Raw genomic sequence first — 19,631 nt, 5'->3', positions numbered from 1 at the left:
TGCACTGTAGTAATTCATCAAACATCCTCCAGGTAGCACGTTCCATATTTCTACCACCCTCTGGATAAAAGTTGGTTTTCTCAGATCACCTCTAAATGACTTACTCCTCACCCTAAACTTGTGCCTCCTGGTCTTAGATATTACTGTCATGAGGAAAAGATTCTCACAATCTACCCTGCCTCTCATAATTTTGTATATCTCAATCAGATACACCCTCAGCCTTCTCTACTCCAAAGAAAACAAACCCAGGCTATCCAGTCTCTCTTCATAACCAGGGCGTTTCAACCTATGCAACATTCTGGCGAATCTCCTCTCCAGTGCAACCATGTCCTTTGATATTGTTGCGACCAGAACTGCACACAGTATTCCAGCCATTGCCTAAGCAATATTTTTAAAATTTATAACAAGACTACCTTGCTACTATATTCTATGTCCTGGCTAATGAAGACAAGCATCTACTGACAACTTCAGGGATCTATCGACTGGTACACCAAGATCCCTTTGTTTCTCAGTACTTTCTAGGGACCTACTATTCATTGTGTACATCCTTCCCTTATTAGATCTCCAAAAATACATCACCTCACACTTATTGGGATTAAATTTATCTGCTATATCCCTGAACAAATTACCAGCTGATCAATATCAGACTGTAGCCTGAGATCAGCCTCCTCACTTTCAACAATTTTTGTGACACCTGCAAACTTTCTAATCGTATCTTCTACATTCACATCCAAGTCATTAATGTACATAACAAACAGCAAGGGTCCCAGCACCAATCCCTGTAGTTCACTGCTGGTTACAGTCTTCTAATTACAAAAAGAACCATCACCCTTTAGCTCCTATTTGCAAGCCAATTTTGGATCATGTATGCCAACTTGCCTTGGATCACATGGGCTCTCAACTTGTGGATCACATGGGCTCTCAACTTTTGGAACCTTGTCAAAGGCCTTACTGAAGTCCATCTAAACCACATCAACTGCACTACCTTTATCAATATGTTTAGGCACCTTTTGAAGAAAATTCAATCAAATTGGTCAGGCAGGATCTTACTAACAGATCGTGCTGACTGTCCTGATTAATCCGTGCCTTTCCAAATATTGATTAATCTTGTCGCTCAGAATTTTTTCCCATAATTTCCCTACGGCTAACGTCAGTCTAACTGGTCTGTAGTCACTTGGCCTATCTCTGCTGCCCTTCTTAAACAAAGGAACCATGTTAGCTATTCTCCAGTTGTCTGGCACTTCACTTCTGGTCAGTGAAGCATTAAGTTTCTCTGCCAGGCCCCCAGCAATCTCCTCCCCGGCCTCCCATAGCAGCCCGGAATATGTCTCATCAGGCCCCGGGGATTTATGCACCTTTATGCCTGCTGAAACATATAATACCTCCTTCTCATTAATCTTAACATGTTCTAGAAAGTCATCATCCCAACTGAAATCTCTGGCTACAATGCCTTTCTCTTCAATGAATGCAGATGAGAAATATTCATTTAAGACCTCACCCACATCCTCAGCCTCCACGCACAGTTTGCCCTCTAATAGGCCCGATTCTTTGCGTGGTAATACTTATTCTTAATATACTTTTAAAATATCTTGGGGTTTTCCTTAATCCTTTCTGCCAAAGATATTTCATGGCCCCTCTTTGCCCTCCTAATTTCTTATTTACATTCCTACATCCCCCTACATTCTCTACATGTTTGAAGGGCCTCCTCCATTTGTACCTGGCTGTACCTGGCTATTCTCCTCACTATTCCCTGTGATGTCAGAAGCTTAACAACACGCTATACTTCCAAATTGCATTTTGACCACTCTCCTTGCAAACTATATACACTTGATAACAGATTTGTGCCAATGTTTGTGGGGCCCCTTTCAATCCAGCTCCTTTTTATAGCCCACCTAATTTAACAGGATGACCACGACTGGCTCATCATCATTTTGCCCCTGACCCAACATTCAGTCACTTGCACCTCCACCCAAGGTCCCAAACTGGCTCAAGGGCAGCTTAAAATCAGTCTTATTGTTGAATTGAGCAGGTTTCTGGGATCTGGTTTCTGGGATCGACTATCCCCCAACCTGATGAAATTCACTGACAGCTGGAATGGCAACAGGAAGATGGCATACCAACAAGCAGTGCAATTCTTAATGTGTTCATGCCCACCTACAATGGGACCTAAACTTCTTGCCTCTAATTTCTCTAGACAACTTTCTGATGAATCCTCCCTCCACCCATAACACAGTCACTAACATTTACTACATATAAAGTAAATGAGCTTATGGTTGACAAGTACACCATTCTTGAAATGGAGATTTTTTTCCATTGGAGACTAAATTGTGTGACAACATTAATGGAATAAATTAAATCCTTATACTTGAATGACTTTGCCATCAAATCTATATGAAGGCATTACTTAATAGTGCTTACTTCTAAATTTTGTTTTGATCACCAGCAGTCTGCTGACAGTTGCCTTCTGCCAGGGCTCTCCTCATGGCTCAGGCATCAGCTTCACAGTCATATTTTCTAATTAACCTGTTCAGAGACGTTATGGCACACCTCTGGAGTAGGTGGGACTTGAACCCAGGTCTCCTGGTTCAAAGGTACGGACACTACCACTGTGCCACAACAGCCCTTTATAGCCCTTTATTCATGATTCTCACTAACCACGGACAACTGCCTGTATTGGACAAATGGCACTGACCAGTTATCAGGAATTGAATTACAAGCATGATGTCTACTTTGGACAGTTCAGAGTTTAATCAGCTGTTCCCACCCCAAAGTATGACTATCTAAGTGATACCAGTATGCCATCGTTGTCCTTTCATGACTTCTGCAACATGCATCAAGCTTCCAGTTAACTACTGATCAATAAGCATAAAACCTCTTCACATTAACAGAATCTTGGGAAGTCAGAGGTCAAGCTGTTAATGAGCTCCCTAATGATTTCAACATGTCCAGTCAAAAAAAGGAGCAACTCTACTTTCCTGCCAGTGTCGCTGTCCTTGGGAAAGTCAGAGTCAGGAAAGGGAGAAGCGGACTAGAACACAAGGCCATCGGTCCCATTTCATATTTTCTGTTGCGCCTGACTTCTCTTCCAATTCAGGATCGGAAAATCCAGCCATAGGAGATGGGTCAGGCTGCAAGTTTTCAAACTAGTCGTCAATTATATCCACATAATGTATTCTTCCTGCTCCAAGACTCAATTAAATACATTTTAATAATATTTTATGATTAGTATCATATTAGTTATTTATAAAAAAAACAGAATAATTTCATGTAATTTCTTCACAGTCTTCTACTACTGCAGCTGTTAAATTTATGTTTACAATAAATTAATCTTTAAAAATTGTTTGTAGCCACCAATCTGCTATCTTGAATCAAGGTAGTTAAATACAAAATAGCTGAATAGAAAATGCTCTTTTTAACAAAAGACTATATTTCGTTAGCCCAGTTACTTTATTCCAATTATGTAGCGTTGTTTCTAATGGGAGTAATGTGCCAGTAATCAAGACCCACCATGCCACGAGATGCACCAAAATGCCAATTTCTTTCTCTCTATCGTTATCCAGAACACGAGCGACTTTCAACAGGTTTTCTTGCTAAACTCAAAAATGACTGGTTTCTTAAACACAAACCTGTTCTTACAACAAGTGGAAAAAACAGATATCATTATTCAGAATTAAACAATATCTTCTTTATCCCAAATGCAAACAATCATATGATGGGCAAAACAATACAAGTCTTTAGAGTTGATAAGGGCTTTAATAGAGAAAAAAAAGGAAATGGAAAAAACACCTCAGCGAGTTAAGGATCTGAATGCAAACGATAAAAATGTCTCACGGTCCAGTTGATTCCTTGTTGCGATGATGCAATTCTGACAGTTGTTGAATTGCTGGGAGATCTCTAGATCAGACTTTAGTTTGGATTAGAAATAGGTTAGACTTAGGTCTTTGAACAGAAGTAACATTTCAGCTTTCAGAGTTTAAGAACAAAGTGAAGACACTGACTTTAGGAACTTTCTCCGGTTCCCAGAAAATATTTTATGGAAAGAGATCTGTGCAAATTGTCTGGCTGTAAGGTCTTAGTTTTCAGGTGACAGAGATCTTATTTTTTGCTGCTGGCTTCTTGTAAGTTTGCTCCTTTAATTGACACACCAAGTGTACTAGAACAGCAACTTTAATTCAGAGGCTGTCGCAAGACCAGGGCTTCCCAAATCAATCTGTTCACAATTAAAACCAAAATACCCATCTTTTAACTCTCTTAAAAGATTTGCTTGTCTGCTTTCCAATGTTACTTGACTTTCAACAAAAAAGCTGCTGACTAACAGCACTCATTAAACTTTTGACTTCAGTAATTACTGCTGATCACAACTCCCAGTAATCATATGTACCCGCAAAACCTTTTAATCCAAAATGGCAAAATAGTTCCATATTAAAGCTCCTCACAATGCTCGCCTGTAAAAAAAAAATTATAACCTTCAGTTCCACCTATTAAGAGTTTGCTTGAAACATTTTTGGACTGTCTTTTATGCGCAATCACCATTTTGTTATAGCAGGGCTGTATATTCTTAGAACATTTCCTGCAATTGAGTATTTTGATGATATTGAGTTTGAGACGTGGGGAAGAATGTACACAATGTGGAAGGATATTTTGTTGTAAATATCAAGCTTCTACAGAAACTTAAATGAATTGAATTCTATTGTGATTACAATATTTTACTTCTGTGAAAATTAATTAAAATGTTGGTCTAATAGATTTGTTCAAACAGCTTATTCTTATAAAACTAATGTCTGCTCTGGAGCAAAATCACATTGTAATGTTTAATAACTTCATGTTTACAGATCAGATTTGTAATTCAAAATCTAATGTGCGCAGTATTTTCCAATTACATATTAAACTTGGGAAACTAACTTGATCTGGAGTTTTTAGTGTAATATGTAACAGTTAGTTCTGTCGAATGTTTGATGCAGATCTTAAACCATCATTTTTCATGATTTCCATGAATTCCATGATGGATATGATTTAGCTAGATATTTGAAGATCAGGCATATAAATAGAAATAAAAGAAATGCTTACAAAACATACTTTTCTTTTTCAGTAGAAAACTTCGAAATTAATTACACTGTTTTCTAATACCAACATACATAATACGCATTCAAACACACATACACATGTATAACATACTAAACAAAAACTAGTTATTTAACATAAATTACAAAGAGGTGATAAACAGATAAAGGACAGATGTAGATGCAAGTGAGTCAGCATTTTCAAAGCCCACCTGCTGGTATTATGCCGAGAGGAAGTGGTGCTCTGACAGGCGTGAAGTTGGAATCGATGTCCCTCCCAGCATCAATCTGGGCTCGGAGGAGTAAACCATGGGCCAATTCACTTGCAGTCCCATCACCACCCACACACACAAGACTGTAGGCAGCAAACAGATTACAAGAAATAATGGTATAAGAAATATTGTGCATTATTTGAATAAGTAATACTACATTTTCTGGGAGCGGGGGGACGGTGGAAACATGGCCTATTTAATAATATTTAAATTAGACATTACACTTCTCTTTCTAATACTTGCAGAAATTTCTTTAATGATGTAATTGTAACATTAATTTCTTATAAACATTTAGCTAGAGTTCTCACTACACTTGAATATGCAATATTCCAAGTATTTACTTGAAAAATGTTCATTTTTTTCTGTTTATACTGTAAGATCTCAAGTTTTAAATTTTCATCAAAACATGTTCAGCAGATTTGCTAATGTTACTCTATGACCAGAACCTTTAAGGAGCATTTTAAAGGGGAAAAATGGAGTTGAGAGGCAGAGAGGTGTAGAGAGGAAATTCCAAGCTTAGACCAATCAAAGACATCCGATCAGTGGTGGGGTAATTAAAATCAGAGGAGCTCAAGAGTCCAGAATTAGATGAGCTCAGATATCTTGAAGGCTGTGACACTGGAGAAGATTAGAAATAGGAAGGGCCAAGACCATGGAGGGAGTTGAAAATGAGAACCAAAATATTAAAATCAAGACATTGCTTAACTGTGAGTGAGGACAGGCATGATTGATGAACAGGACTTGATGAACTGAAAATAGGCAGCTTCAAGTTTACCTGTAGCAAAATGTGCAAGACAAGCCAAGAGTGTGTCAAGTCTAAAAGTAACAAATAAATGAATGACAATTTCAATAGCAGAAAAGCCAATATAGGGGCAACATTAGGTGATACTACAGAGGTGGAAATAAATATCTCATTTTAGGCATAGAAATGTGGTTAGAAGTTCTCCTTGGATGAAAAATGAGACAGATATAATATATACATTAGTCACAAACCACTGTCAGGGAAGAGGCAAATGGTTGGAGATTGGAGTTCAAAGCAAGGACAGAAAATATAACTTTTATTCTCCTCAATATATAACTGGAGAAAATTTCTGGTCATCTAACACTGGATATTGGATGAGCAATTTGATAATTTTGCAACAGTGAAGGAGTTGAGGGAGCTGGTGGTGAGGTACCGCTGCGTATTGTCAGCATACAGCTGAAAAACTAAAACGATGTTTCAGAAGGTGTCGCCATGGATGGCATGTAGATGAAAGAGAGAGAGTGAAAGATAGATCCTTGGGGGGACAGCAGAGATAGCAGTGCATTGAGTGGGAAGAGACGTAATTGCAGCCGACGTTCTGGCAACAATTAGATAGACAAGAATGGATCTAAATGAGAGCCGCCACAACCACCTGGATGATGACGGAGGAGGATGCTGTGTCAACCATGCCAATGCTATTAACTATTTCATTTTTCACTTAGTAACTTTCAGTACTAATAATAAACTAACTTTGATCTTGTTTAAATTAAAGCATTGCGCTGGTTATTTTTAAATTGGAACATGTAACAAAACAACAAGGGAGCTAAATGTGCTACACAAATTCAAAGTTCATGGACTATCCTGTGACATACCTGGTAAGGTTTTAACAGATATTAAAGGGATAATTGTTAGCTAAAACACTAGGAAAGTGCCCCTAAATGTTTTTTAGTGTTGTGGTATTTTAATACACCCAAGAATATATGCAAGACCTCACGTTAGTGTCCAATTAGAAAGGCAAGACTTCATGTATTGCAGGGCTGCTTCAATCTTGTACCGTGGTATCAGTCTTTTTAGAATCTTACCCAGATTCTTCTGAAGCTGGGAAAGAGGAAAATAATCGGTAGGGTTTTGGAATGAATTTGTAGAGAACCAGACTGTATTGGAAAAAGACACTCTTGGGGAAAAAAGGATATAGATGGAAAGAGAGCCAAAAGTAAGGAGTAGGGGAGCGATGTAAAGGAAGAAACAAAGACTCCAATTTTTGTTCCTGGGTCAGGTATCCATGCTCCATTCATACATTGCCTTAGTATCCATCTCCGTGTCCCTTAGACCCCCATGCCAAGTTAATGCCTACTTACATCGACTACCTTTTCTCCTTTCACCTACCATGCCAACTCATTCGCTATCCATAGGTAGTCATGTTCATAGGAGAAGTCATTTAGCTCTATTACTTAAATTTCAATATTGCAATGTACATTGTATTGAGAAAAGCTGTCTCATTGATAAATGCACATACTAACACTTGGCAGATTGATGCTTATTGACAGGTCGACATTTATTGACGCTTCTTGACAGGTCAACATGTAATTACATTTTGAGACTTCAACAAATAACACTTGACAAGATCATATTTGAAGACACTTATTGACAATTGACATGCCAACATTTGTTGACTCTTATTGACAGGTCAATTTTTTTTTATTCGTTCACGGGATGAGGGTGTCACTGGCTAGGCAGCATTTATTGTCCATCCCCAATTGCCCAGACGGCAGTTAAGAGTCAACCACATCGCAGTGGGTCTGGAGTCACATGCAGGCCAGACCAGGTAAGAATTTTCTGAAGAAGGGTCTAGGCCCGAAACGTCAGCTTTCCTGCTCCTCTGATGCTGCTTGGCCTGCTGTGTTCATCCAGCTCTACACCTTGTTATATCAAGGATGGCAGTTTCCTTCCCTAAAGGACATTAGTGAACCAGATGGATTTTTCCCAACAATTGACAATGGACTCATTGTCATCATTAGATTCTTAATTCCAGACACGTATTGAATTCAAATTCCACGATCTGCTGTGGCGGGATTCAAACCCATGTCCCCAGAACGTTATCTGGGTCTCTGGATTAACAGTCCAGCGATAATACCACTCGGCCATTGCCTCCCGACACTGCTAGACAGGTTGACATTTGTTATCATTTCTTGACAGGTTAATACTTAGTTACATTTCTGGACAGGTCAACACCAGTTGACATTCTTGATAGGATGACATTTCTGACACATTGTTACTTGTCATTTGAACACTTGAAGACACTTCTTGACAAGTCAACGCTTGTTGATACTTGTTGACAGGATGACATTTTTGACAACTACTTTAGTTCTGTTTTCCCAGAAGAAGGATCAAATAACTTCACAAAAGTGCTAGGGAGGCAAGGATGCTTTGAGAAGGAGGAATTGTCGGGATGGGGGGGTGGCGCGGTGGTGGTTGTGGGAAGAAAAGAGTATTGGTAGGAAAATAATGCTGTAGAAATTAATGGGACTGGAAGTTGAATAGTTCCCAGGACCTCAATCTACATGCCTGAGTACTATAGGAATTGGTATTGAAATAGTTCAAGCATTGGTTTTCATTTTCCAAAATTCTATAGATTCTGAAACAGACTTGGCAGATTGGGTGGAGGGTAAGCCCATTGTTGAAAAGAACAGGAGAGAGAAAACAGAGAATTACAGGCTAGGGAGCCTAAAATCTGAATTAGGAAAAATGTTGGAGTCTATAATAAAGGATGTGATAACAGGATTACATAAAGTTAACAAAAACAAAGTTGCTGGAAAAGCTCAGCAGGTCTGGCAGCATCTGTGAAGGAGAAAACAGAGTTAACGTTTCAGGACCGGTGATCCTTCCTCAGAAAATTAACATGGATTTATGAAAGGGAAATTGTATTTGACAAATATACTGGAGTTTTCTGAGGTTGTAACTGGTAGAAAAAATGAGGGAGAACCAGTGAATGTTGTGTTTTTGGATTTTCAGAAAGGTTTTGATAAAGTCCCACTCAAGAGGTTATAGTTAATAAAAAAATTAAGCACATGGGATTAGTGGTAATACATTGGCATGGACTGAGAATTGATTGCAAGACAAGAAGGAGTAAGTAGAAGTAAAGGATTCCTTTTTGGGTGGAAGTTGGTGAAAAGTGGGATACCACAGGGATCAGTGCTTGGTCTCCAGATATTCACAGCATACTACAATGATTTGAATAAGGGAGTCAAGCGTAATATTTCGAAGTTGACTGGTGGGTAAGTCAGTGGTGAGAAGAACAGAGAAAGGGTCAGGGTGATTTAGGTAAGTTGAGCAAGTAGACAAATGCATGACAGATGCAGTACAATGTGGTTAAAAGTGAAGTTGTCCAATTCAGTAGGAAAAAAGAACAGAAGAATATTGTTTAAATGGTGAAAGATCGAGAAATGTTGATGTACAAAGGGGCCTCTGTTTTCTTATGCACTCATCACGCAAAGCAAACATGGAAGTGTGTTAAGTAGCTAGGAAGAAAAATGATATGTTGACCTTCGTTGTAAGAAGGTTTGAGTACAGGATCAAGAAAGTCTTACTGCAGCTGTACAGGGCTTTGGTAAGACCACACCTGGGGTAACGTGTGAAATTTGTGATAATAATGTGATCTCTTGACAGGCAGATAGGATACATTAGGAATAAAGCAAAGGTGAGCTTTGAATGAAATAGAGATATTGGAGGGCAAGAACAGGAGAGGATGGATTTTTGAAGTTAAAGACATTAATAACACTTTTGAAAGAGATGGAGATGGCACTGAGTACAATGCACATCTGAAGGAATGGCAAGCTTGAGGCATCAGAAAATACAACCGAGTGATTAAGCAAAGAGTTTTTGAGGAAGATAAATTTGATGGAAATACAGGGACTGCCCCTGCTGTTTCATGGGGTGAATAATGTAACCTGTTGCCAGTTGAGGAACATTCACTCACAGGTCCAGTTTCTGGTCGGAGCAAGATATCTCTCCATTCATAAACAAAGACGTCATTGATAGGGCATTCTGTTTGTTAGAGAGATTTTATGGAGCTCACAAGAGTGGGAAACATGGCCTGTGGGGTGACTTAATTAGGCGTGATTTAATATTTCAATTTCAAAATAAAATGATGAGATTCAGTGGTTAAGCCAGCAACGTGTTTTTAGCATATTGGGCATCACACCGGCTTGTAGCAAGTTCCTGCCTGTGAAACATTAGCATAGCATGAATTCTCATTATTTCAAAACAGCAAGAGCCTCATAGCACCCAGTTCACAGTTGTTTAAAGGGGACATGCAACACTTGACATTGAACAGTTGTTTCCAAGAGAGCAGATTTCCATTTTGAATTCTATGGCACAAGGTGTTATGCAAGGAAAGGTTGACTTTTGTGGACAGGAAGATGTCAAGAGGTAAGGAACAGAGGACAGAAGTAGGCTTTCAGCTGCAAGGAGTTGCCAAGGTGGGGAGGATGAAACATCCTGGTTGTGGTTGCCCTGTGGAGGGTGGGGGTCTAGGTATGGAAGACAGTGACAGGGGAGCAAAATATTGGGGCCTTATGGTTCAAATGGAGGATACTAAGTGGTGTAGGGTAAAGTCACAGTAATGGGGAGGGTTGGATTCAGTAGGTGGAATAGATCCATTGTCAACATCAGGATATGTCTTATAGTGTGAGACACCAAAATGAACAAAAATAATAGGAGCAGGAAGGCTGACGTTTTGGGCCTAGACCCTTCATCAGAAATCGGGGAGGGAAAGGGAGTTCTGAAATAAATAGGGAGAGAGGGGGAGGCGGATAGAAGATGGATAGAGGAGAAGATAGGTGGAGAGGAAACAGACAGGTCAAAGAGGCAGGGATGGAGCCAGTAAAGGTGAGCGTAGGTGGGGAGGTAGAGAGGAGATAGGTCAGTCCAGGGAGGACGGACAGGTCAAGGCGGCGGGATGAGGTTAGTAGGTAGGAGATGGGGGTGCGGCTTGAGGTGGGAGGAGGGGATAGGTGGGAGGAAGAACAGGTTAGGGAGGCGGGGACGAGCTGAGTTGGTTTTGGGATGCGGTAGGGGGAGGGGAGATTTTGAAGCATCATCTCCCAAACCATCCACAACCTCATCACCTCAGGTGACCTCCCACCCACGGCCTCCAACTCATCGTTCCCCAACCCCGTGCCGCCCATTTCTATCTCCTTCCCAAAATCCACAAACCTGACTGCCCTGGTCGACCTATTGCCTCCGCCTGCTCCTGCCCCACCGAACTTATCTCCACCTATCTCGACTCCATTTTCTCCCCCTTGGTCCAGGAACTCCCTACCTACGTCTGTGACACCACCCACGCCTTCCACCTCCTCCAGAACTTCCAATTCCCCGATCCCCAACACCTCATCTTTACCATGGACGTCCAGTCCCTATACACCTGCATTCCCCATACAGATGGCCTAAAGGCCCTCCGCTTCTTCCTGTCCCGCACGCCCGACCAGTCCCCCTCCACTGACACCCTCATCCGCTTAGCCAAACTCGTCCTCACCCTCAACAACTTCTCTTTCAATTCCTCCCACTTCCTACACACAAAGGGGGTGGCCATGGATACCCGCATGGGCCCAAGCTATGCCTGCCTCTTTGTAGGTTACGTGAAACAATCCCTCTTCCGTACCTACACTGGCCCTAAACCTCAACTCTTCCTCCGTTACATTGATGACTGTATCGGTGCCGCCTCGTGCTCCCATGAGGAGCTCGAACAGCTCATCCACTTCACCAACACCTTCCAGCCCAACCTTAAGTTCACCTGGACCATCTCTAACACCTCTCTCACCTTCCTGGACCTCTCTGTCTCCATCTCCGGCAACCACCTAGAAACCGATATCCATTTCAAGCCCACCGACTCCCACAGCTACCTAGAATACACCTCCTCCCACCCACCTTCCTGCAAAAATGCCATCCCCTATTCCCAATTCCTTCGCGTCCGCTGCATCTGCTCCCAGGATGAGGCATTCCACTCCCATACATCTCAGATGTCCTCGTTTTTCAAGGACCGCAACTTCCCCCCCTCAGTGAACGCCCTCCACCGTGTCTCCCGCATTTCCTGCAACTCATCCCTCACACCCCGTCCCCGCAATAACCAAAAAAGAATCCCTCTCGTCCTCACGTGCCACACCACCAACCTCCGAATCCAACGCATCATCCTCCGACACTTCCGCCATCTGCAATCCGACCCCACCACCAAAGACATTTTTCCCTCCCCACCCTTATCTGCTTTCCGGAGGAACCACTCTCTCCGTGACTCCCTTGTCCGCTCCACACTCCCCTCCAGCCCCACCACACCTGGCACTTTTCCCTGCAACCGCAGGAACTGCTACACCTGCCCCTACACCTCCCCCCTCACCCCCATCCCAGGCCCCAAGAAGACTTTCCACATCAAGCAGATGTTCACCTGCACATCTGCCAATGTGGTATACTGTATCCGCTGTACCCGTTGTGGCCTCCTCTACATCGGGGAAACCAAGCGGAGGCTTGGGGACCACTTTGCAGAACACCTACGCTCGGTTCGCAACAAACAACTGCACCTCCCAGTCGCGAACCATTTCAACTTCCCCTCCCATTCCTCAGACGACATGTCCATCCTGGGCCTCCTGCAGTGCCACAACAATGGCACTCGAAGGTTGCAGGAACAGCAACTCATATTCCACTTGGGAACCCTGCAGCCCAATGGTATCAATGTGGATTTCACAAGCTTCAAAATCTCCCCTCCCCCTACCGCATCCCAAAACCAGCCCAGCTCGTCCCTGCCTCCCTAACCTTTTCTTCCTCCCACCTATCCCCTCCTCCCACCTCAAGCCGCACCCCCATTTCCTACCTACTAACCTCATCCCGCCCCCTTGACCTGTCCGTCCTCCCTGGACTGACCTATCTCCTCCCTACCTCCCCACCTGCACTCACCTTTACTGGCTCCATCCCCGCCGCTTTGACCTATCTGTTTCCTCTCCACCTATCTTCTCCTCTATCCATCTTCTATCCGCCTCCCCCTCTCTCCCTATTTATTTCAGAAACCCTTTCCCCTCCCCCATTTCTGATGAAGGGTCTAGGCCCGAAACATCAGTCTTCCTGCTCCTATGATGCTGCTTGGCCTGCTGTGTTCATCCAGCTCTACACCTTGTTATCTCAGATCTTCCAGCATCTGCAGTTCCTACTATCTCTGAACAAAAATAATAACAGGTTTTAGGATCAGAGTCAGAATTTAATGGGGACAAATATAGAGACAGTTGGGAGTAATGGCATGTTGAGAGCTACGTTGATAGAGTCCAGGGTAATAGGTAGGGAGTGGTTGGGAGGGAAGGTGAACCATTTTTTTGGGTGGGTCATGGGCAATAGGCACAAATGTGTGAGTGATAGAAGGGTGGATACTGGAACAGATCTAAAATGCTGCACAAACCACCTTGCAGGGCTCAGGAAAAACCTGCTTGCAATGAACAGAATGTTGGCCTATTAGAGACTCCCTGAACTTTACTACAATGGATGAGACCATGGACATATTCTCATTTCTATGTCTGCTCTCTTAACACAGTGCAAAGAAACTTGCAATATTTGTAATTCTACTGTTATCAATAAACCAGAAATCATATCAAAAGGACAATCTATCATTACAATTTCTTCAAAATATCATTCATTCTCAGATAAATGCATCACTCACTACTCTGAAACCCATTAGCATTTAAAACTCAGCCAAGCATTCAAAAACAGCTGTAGCTATCCAAACAATAAGACTGCTTTCTGGAAAGAGAAAAATATCAGGCGTTCATTTTTAGAGCAAAGTGCCTATAAATTAATATAAGGAAGTAGGTGCAGCATTTGAATACGTGAAATAATTTACTTACTTTTTAGCATGCCCCAGACTTCAATACAACTTGCAGTTTTCTTCACAAACTTTCAATCCTACTGTGTCACAACATCAAATGAAAATGATGCGCAGGAGGAAACTTGTTTTCGCTCCTGTATAAAATAGCAAATCCAACTTCGGCAGAGGCGAATGTGTATTTCGTAGTTTACACACTCTCAATCCATAAAAAGACATAGGAAAATGACATGGGGCTAGGAGTGCAGAGAAAATTCAGAGTTTCTCTGAAAATAAACTGTTCCTGGGGTCATTTGTACAGCAAAGCACATTTCTATACCCAGATAAAAATTCAGCACCTTCAGATGCTCTAAATCAAATTAACTTTAATTGCCTTGCGAGGAGAAAGAATCTTAGGTTATATGAGGCAGCAACTGCAGGTTAAAATCATCAAAATCATACACTAATAATGTTTTCAATCATCTTACTGAAGAATATTTCTTGAAACATGAAAAGCTATTCAGTAGTCAAAAGGTCTGATACAAATATCTCAGTTTTGAACAAATCATCTAGTTGAAGGAATTACAAGCGTAAGGTTTGAAATAGGCAAAACTCAAAATTACTGTTCTTTACTTCACTAACAAAGGATGACAATGTTTAACTCTCAACCACATACAGTCACATCACTCTAATACATTGTAAACATCAGCAGAAAATATCAAAGGAGAGCTAAACTTGACTCTAATGTAAACAGTGGGAAGATAAACAATTGTATAAAACCACAATACAGTAGTCCTTTGCAGGACAGTACTTCTTCACTGCTAACAGAACAAGTAATTAAATTCCCACCTGCTGTGACTATACACAAAGAGCTCTTTGTCTGATTTTAAAAAATCAATTGCAAATGGTTGATTATTGTCATTTTGTATTGCATTATTGATAGAGTATTGAAAATCCATTTGGAGACGTTACTTTCATCACAGATTGTCAGAATTCAACAAATATTTTCACAGCTTTAGTCTGGAGTTTACATACCCATCAAATTCTTGAATATCACATTCCTTGAGAACTGAAAAAGCATGTCCTTCATGCTCTGTAACTACAAAAGACAGACAGTCAGGAATAAAAAATTAAGTAATCTGCAGATTTGACAATTCTTAAAAAAATTTGGTACCTTTGAACTTGTGCTTGCCATCTGCATGAACATATGGTAAGGCTATAAAAGGCAAATTATACTAGAATGTGTATTTTATAATTAAGAAAAAGCAATGCAAACACATAATTAGATGCCAAGGCAGTTAATAATGAATTTTACAAAATACGTTATAGTATCTTCTAATTATCTATCCTTAAAATATGGCACAGTTACAATTTGATTTTGTGCAATTTTACTTATAAGTTAACCTATACATTAGAGAAATAAGGAACAGAAATATTATTCAATTCAAAAACATGAAGTGCAGGAAAACACCAGTGACAACATCAAATCATAGTAGGGAGAAGGTGGCAAAGCTACACACCAGAGCCTGAATTCTCCAGAGAATCAAAATCTGTCATTCCACATTGCCATCTCTACTGTGTTTATGCCCTGTGTGGCATTCTAAATGCCAATGAAAATGGGATGAGCTGGCATGCTGCAGATGGCACTAAGCATCATAACTGCATTTAGCATTTTCTAGGGCAGCTTTGCCAGAAGAGACGACCCAGCTGGATCTACTCATCAAAGATTTCTGCCGACTGACATGACACTTGCAGATGGATTTTTTGTGTAAGAATGTGCATCATTATTTGCAAGATTACATTAATCTTTCATGCTTGTCTATTTTCCGGTACCAGTGTAATTCTGATTATAACTTCAACATTATATTATTTAAGAAATACATAAAAGTTGTCCAAAGAACCACTGAAGAATTAAAGATACTGTGTGTAAAGCCTGATTTCCTTCATATTAAGTGCACTCACATAAATATACTTGATATAAATACAATAGACTATCAATACACAAGTAGATCACATCTCCTTGAAATTCCGATATATTGGATTAGTAATAAGAAATATTTGTCTTTTAGAATGAACAAGACAAAAGTGATTAACTGTCTTAGTTTGACAAACTCCATCTTGCAATTAATTGCCAGGAAGTCCATCTGCATCACAAAATAATGGCAAATACTCCAGTCATTCAGTGTAACTGTAGGGGGAGTTGTGAACAGTTAAACAAATTAGATTATTGGATCAATGATTTTGACTGCACATGTGGCCCAGTTCTTAAAGCTCAGTAGAATATACTCACATAACTGTGGTTATACAAGAACAGTGTAATTATTCATATCGTAAAATAGCAATTTCATAATCCTTTGACGTTACTACCTGATACTAAACCAAAAACACAAAGAATATGCAAAATATATATTTTAAATTAAGAAACATGTCGTGTAATGCATTCATTTAATCATATTTTTAGAATCTTTGTTACCAGAATGATAGAAAAATCCAGTTCATAGACCTCATGTTATGACATTAAAACATAAGATATCATGTAGTATTCAAAGGATGAATATATTGCTTCAAAACTTGGACCATATCAAAAAGGCAAAATAACTATTTTTTAGCATCATACTTTGCAGATTATTGAGGCACTTTTCACCTGACTACCATTTATTTTTATTGTGACCAGACACGTCAGCAGAAATGGTTTTTTAAAAAGTACATTGTCATCCAGGCGTATTCAACTCAATTTTCTCGCAGGTGTTAACATCAAGGCTCCTCATCAAAACTTATTACCTGATCTAACCATGGCATTTGGTTTCCACTGCCTTTGCAGGGAAAGTATTCCAAAGCACCTCAAACTTCAGAGAGAAAACTAATTCTCGTAAATGGGTGTCCCATTCTTTTTAGACGTCACTCCTTAGTGCTAGATTCACTCATGAGGTAATACTGGGTGGAATTTTGCACTGCCTTGAGTGGTATGGGCAATGATGAGAAAGTCAGGAAAAAATGGCAAGAATGAAAAGACTCAGATTCCAAACATTCAGAAAAAGATTTCTAATTTACCACTTACAGTTTAAATGGTGAGTTTTGGGTCTCATTAATGAGTGATGACTGCCTTATTTATCTTCATTTGCACCTTATTATTTGTTAATCTCATCTCTAAGCAGCTCCCAATTCTCCTCTCCTTCTTGAAGAAGCTGGGAGGGACTAATTCCTAACATGAAAATCAGAGCTGGTACCAGTTAGCAGTAGCAAACTGATTGTTTCTTTGCACCTTCATCCACTCCACCCTCACCATTTCCCTGCATGCTCATTGAATACCATCCTTTTCCACCTTTTGTTCACTCAAGAGGGCGTCACCAAACTACCAGCCTCACTGTATCATCATGGCTGCTTTTGGAGCAAATCTCAACACTTCAACCCTTCAGGATTTTATTTTGGAGTTAGAGGACATTTATTCCTTGCACGATTCTGCCTTGTCGCTTTGGCTGCAGAGAGAGACACCATTCTCATCCAAAATACGGGATGCAATTTATGGCACTTCGTACCAGTAATAGGAATGTGGGTCCATTTATGGTGATTGAGAGCACATGATCATTGATGTTCATTGGACTTTGTTTTAAGTGCTGTGAGGGTTTGTTCTGGACACAGAAAGGGTCTGAGGGAAAACTGGCATTTGTACTGAACTATAAAAGATAAAGTTGCCAAAGTCTTATCAGACCATAGGGCTGCTTTCTCATCAGAGAGAGATGACTGGTGGTGATTCAACCTGAGGGTCACCATGCCTCAAACAAGGGAGAGATTCAGAAGGAGATTCCTTTATGATAAACTATACATTTAGAATAAAACTAATGTGAATCTGAAGGTCTTTGGCTGCCTAATGCAACATATGGATTTCAGTCTATTAAATACAGTAACAAGCACGAACCTTGATCTCTTCAGATGGGAAGATAAAAATAATGGAAGTAATTCCTGTTTCTGATAGAAACAAAGCTCCTGGTGGCTTTTCAAGATGCAATAGCTAAGTCACACTGTAGGTTCAAGAATTATGTTTATCCACAGATGTTTGTGAATTAGAGTCATTTAAGCAGCAGGAGAAGTGGCGATGTGCGTTCTAGTCACTTCTAACCAAGAAGCAGCAAAGTAGGGTTTTTCTTTATCCTTACCAAATACAAGTAAAATTAGCAAAAAAGTATTTTTGGGACTAGATATAACAGACATGAAAACTAAACAGGGACTGGAAATTCCAATACAATTTATGGACAAAGTTTACAAAATGGATGACTTGTTGGAAATCTATGAGGCAGAGTCAATATCTGATAAACTGAAGATGAGATACAACCAGTCCATGAAAGAAAACACCACGAAGTTTGAGAGATTATTTAAAACACAAAAGAAATTCAATTTGGAAATTCCAGAAACTGCTAGCATTTAAACTATTAGATTATGCATAAATCTCACACGTGGATGGACTTAGGGTTTTGACATATGTTCAATTTTGTGGTAATAACTCTTTGAATGAATGGCTGCTGCTCTGAAAACATTTTTAGGAAGATAGTTGTTTCCTGCCACTTTACAGGAGAATGTTCGGAGTTCTTTGCAATACAGAGAATGGAAGACTCTATGTTGTCAAAATTGAAGAAGGCCTAGCCAGAGGTGCCTGCGTAAGGATAGAATTGCTGAGAGGTTTTTTTGTGTTTTTTGGGGGCAAGGTGGGGAAGAAGAGCTTGAAACTTTAACAGATTTCTGAATCAAGGGAATATGCAGGATTAAGGTGATAGCCGGTGATGAATGAGTCCCAGATCTCCATGGGGAATCATTAATAGGTGTTTTTAATGTGATTCTAACCATCACATATCAGGAATTGTCCAAGGATAAGTAGTCAAATGTTACAAGCAACTCATACATCAGATGGTTCTGAAGGGTGAATAGCAACAAAAGACTGTATTAATGGCAAAGATTTAAGTTGGTCCATGAGTATCTTAGTTGCTGATTTATTCAATTGTGCTCTACTAGACATTATCTGAAACTCTACAGCATGTGGCTTTAATTGGCTGAACTGCTATTTGGAAACCCTGGGAAAGCAAACAAAACTAGGGTCATACAATATGAAAGCTCAACCTGCTTTCAGTTTTGGGGATACAATCGGTTGTTGAGTAAGGTTAAATCTCACAGGATATAGGGATTGCTAGCCAATTGGATACAAAATTGGCTCGAAGATAGAAGACATAGGGCGGTAGTAAAGGGTTGTTTTTCAAACTGGAGGCCTGTGGTGTGCCACAGGGAGTGGTACTAGGTCCACTCTTATTCGTTATTTATGTAAATGATTTGAACGAGAATTTAGGAGGTATGGTTAGTAAGTTTGCAGATAACACCAAGATCGGTGGTATAGTGGGCAGTGAAGAAGATTACCTGGGAATGCAGCGAGTTCTTGATCAACTGGGACAGTGGGCTGAGGACTGGTCGATGGAGTTTAATTTACATAAATGCAAGGTGTTGCATTTTGATAGGTCAAGCCAGGGCAGGACTTACACAGTCAATGTTCGGGCCCTGAAACAAAGAGATCTAGGAGTACAGGTTCATAGCTCCTTGAAGGTGGTGTCACAGATAGACAGGGTGGTGAAGGCATCTTTTGGTATGCTTGCTTTCATCAGTAAGAGCACTGAATATAGGAGTTGGGATGCCTTGTCGCAACTGTACAGGACATTGGTAAGGCCACATTTGGAATACTGTGT

The 19,631-nt window shown here is 40.4% G+C and overlaps 1 protein-coding gene across 1 annotated transcript in view; it reads right to left on the bottom strand.

The window, feature by feature from the left end:
* Positions 1-19,631, bottom strand: part of cerkl (ceramide kinase-like) — a 149,374-nt gene that overhangs the window by 30,931 nt on the left and 98,812 nt on the right. The window contains exons 3-4 of the mRNA XM_048598560.1: positions 14,944-15,007; positions 5,273-5,415 (exon numbers count right to left, since the gene is read on the bottom strand). Of these exons, the coding sequence (XP_048454517.1) occupies positions 5,273-5,415; positions 14,944-15,007 (207 nt within the window). The remainder of the gene's footprint in view (positions 1-5,272; positions 5,416-14,943; positions 15,008-19,631) is intronic.

Source organism: Rhincodon typus, chromosome 7 (assembly GCF_021869965.1).
Source record: "Rhincodon typus isolate 14 chromosome 7, sRhiTyp1.1, whole genome shotgun sequence".
In the NCBI taxonomy this organism is placed as follows: Eukaryota; Metazoa; Chordata; class Chondrichthyes; order Orectolobiformes; family Rhincodontidae; genus Rhincodon; species Rhincodon typus.
This window is presented reverse-complemented; position numbering and strand designations above follow the sequence as displayed.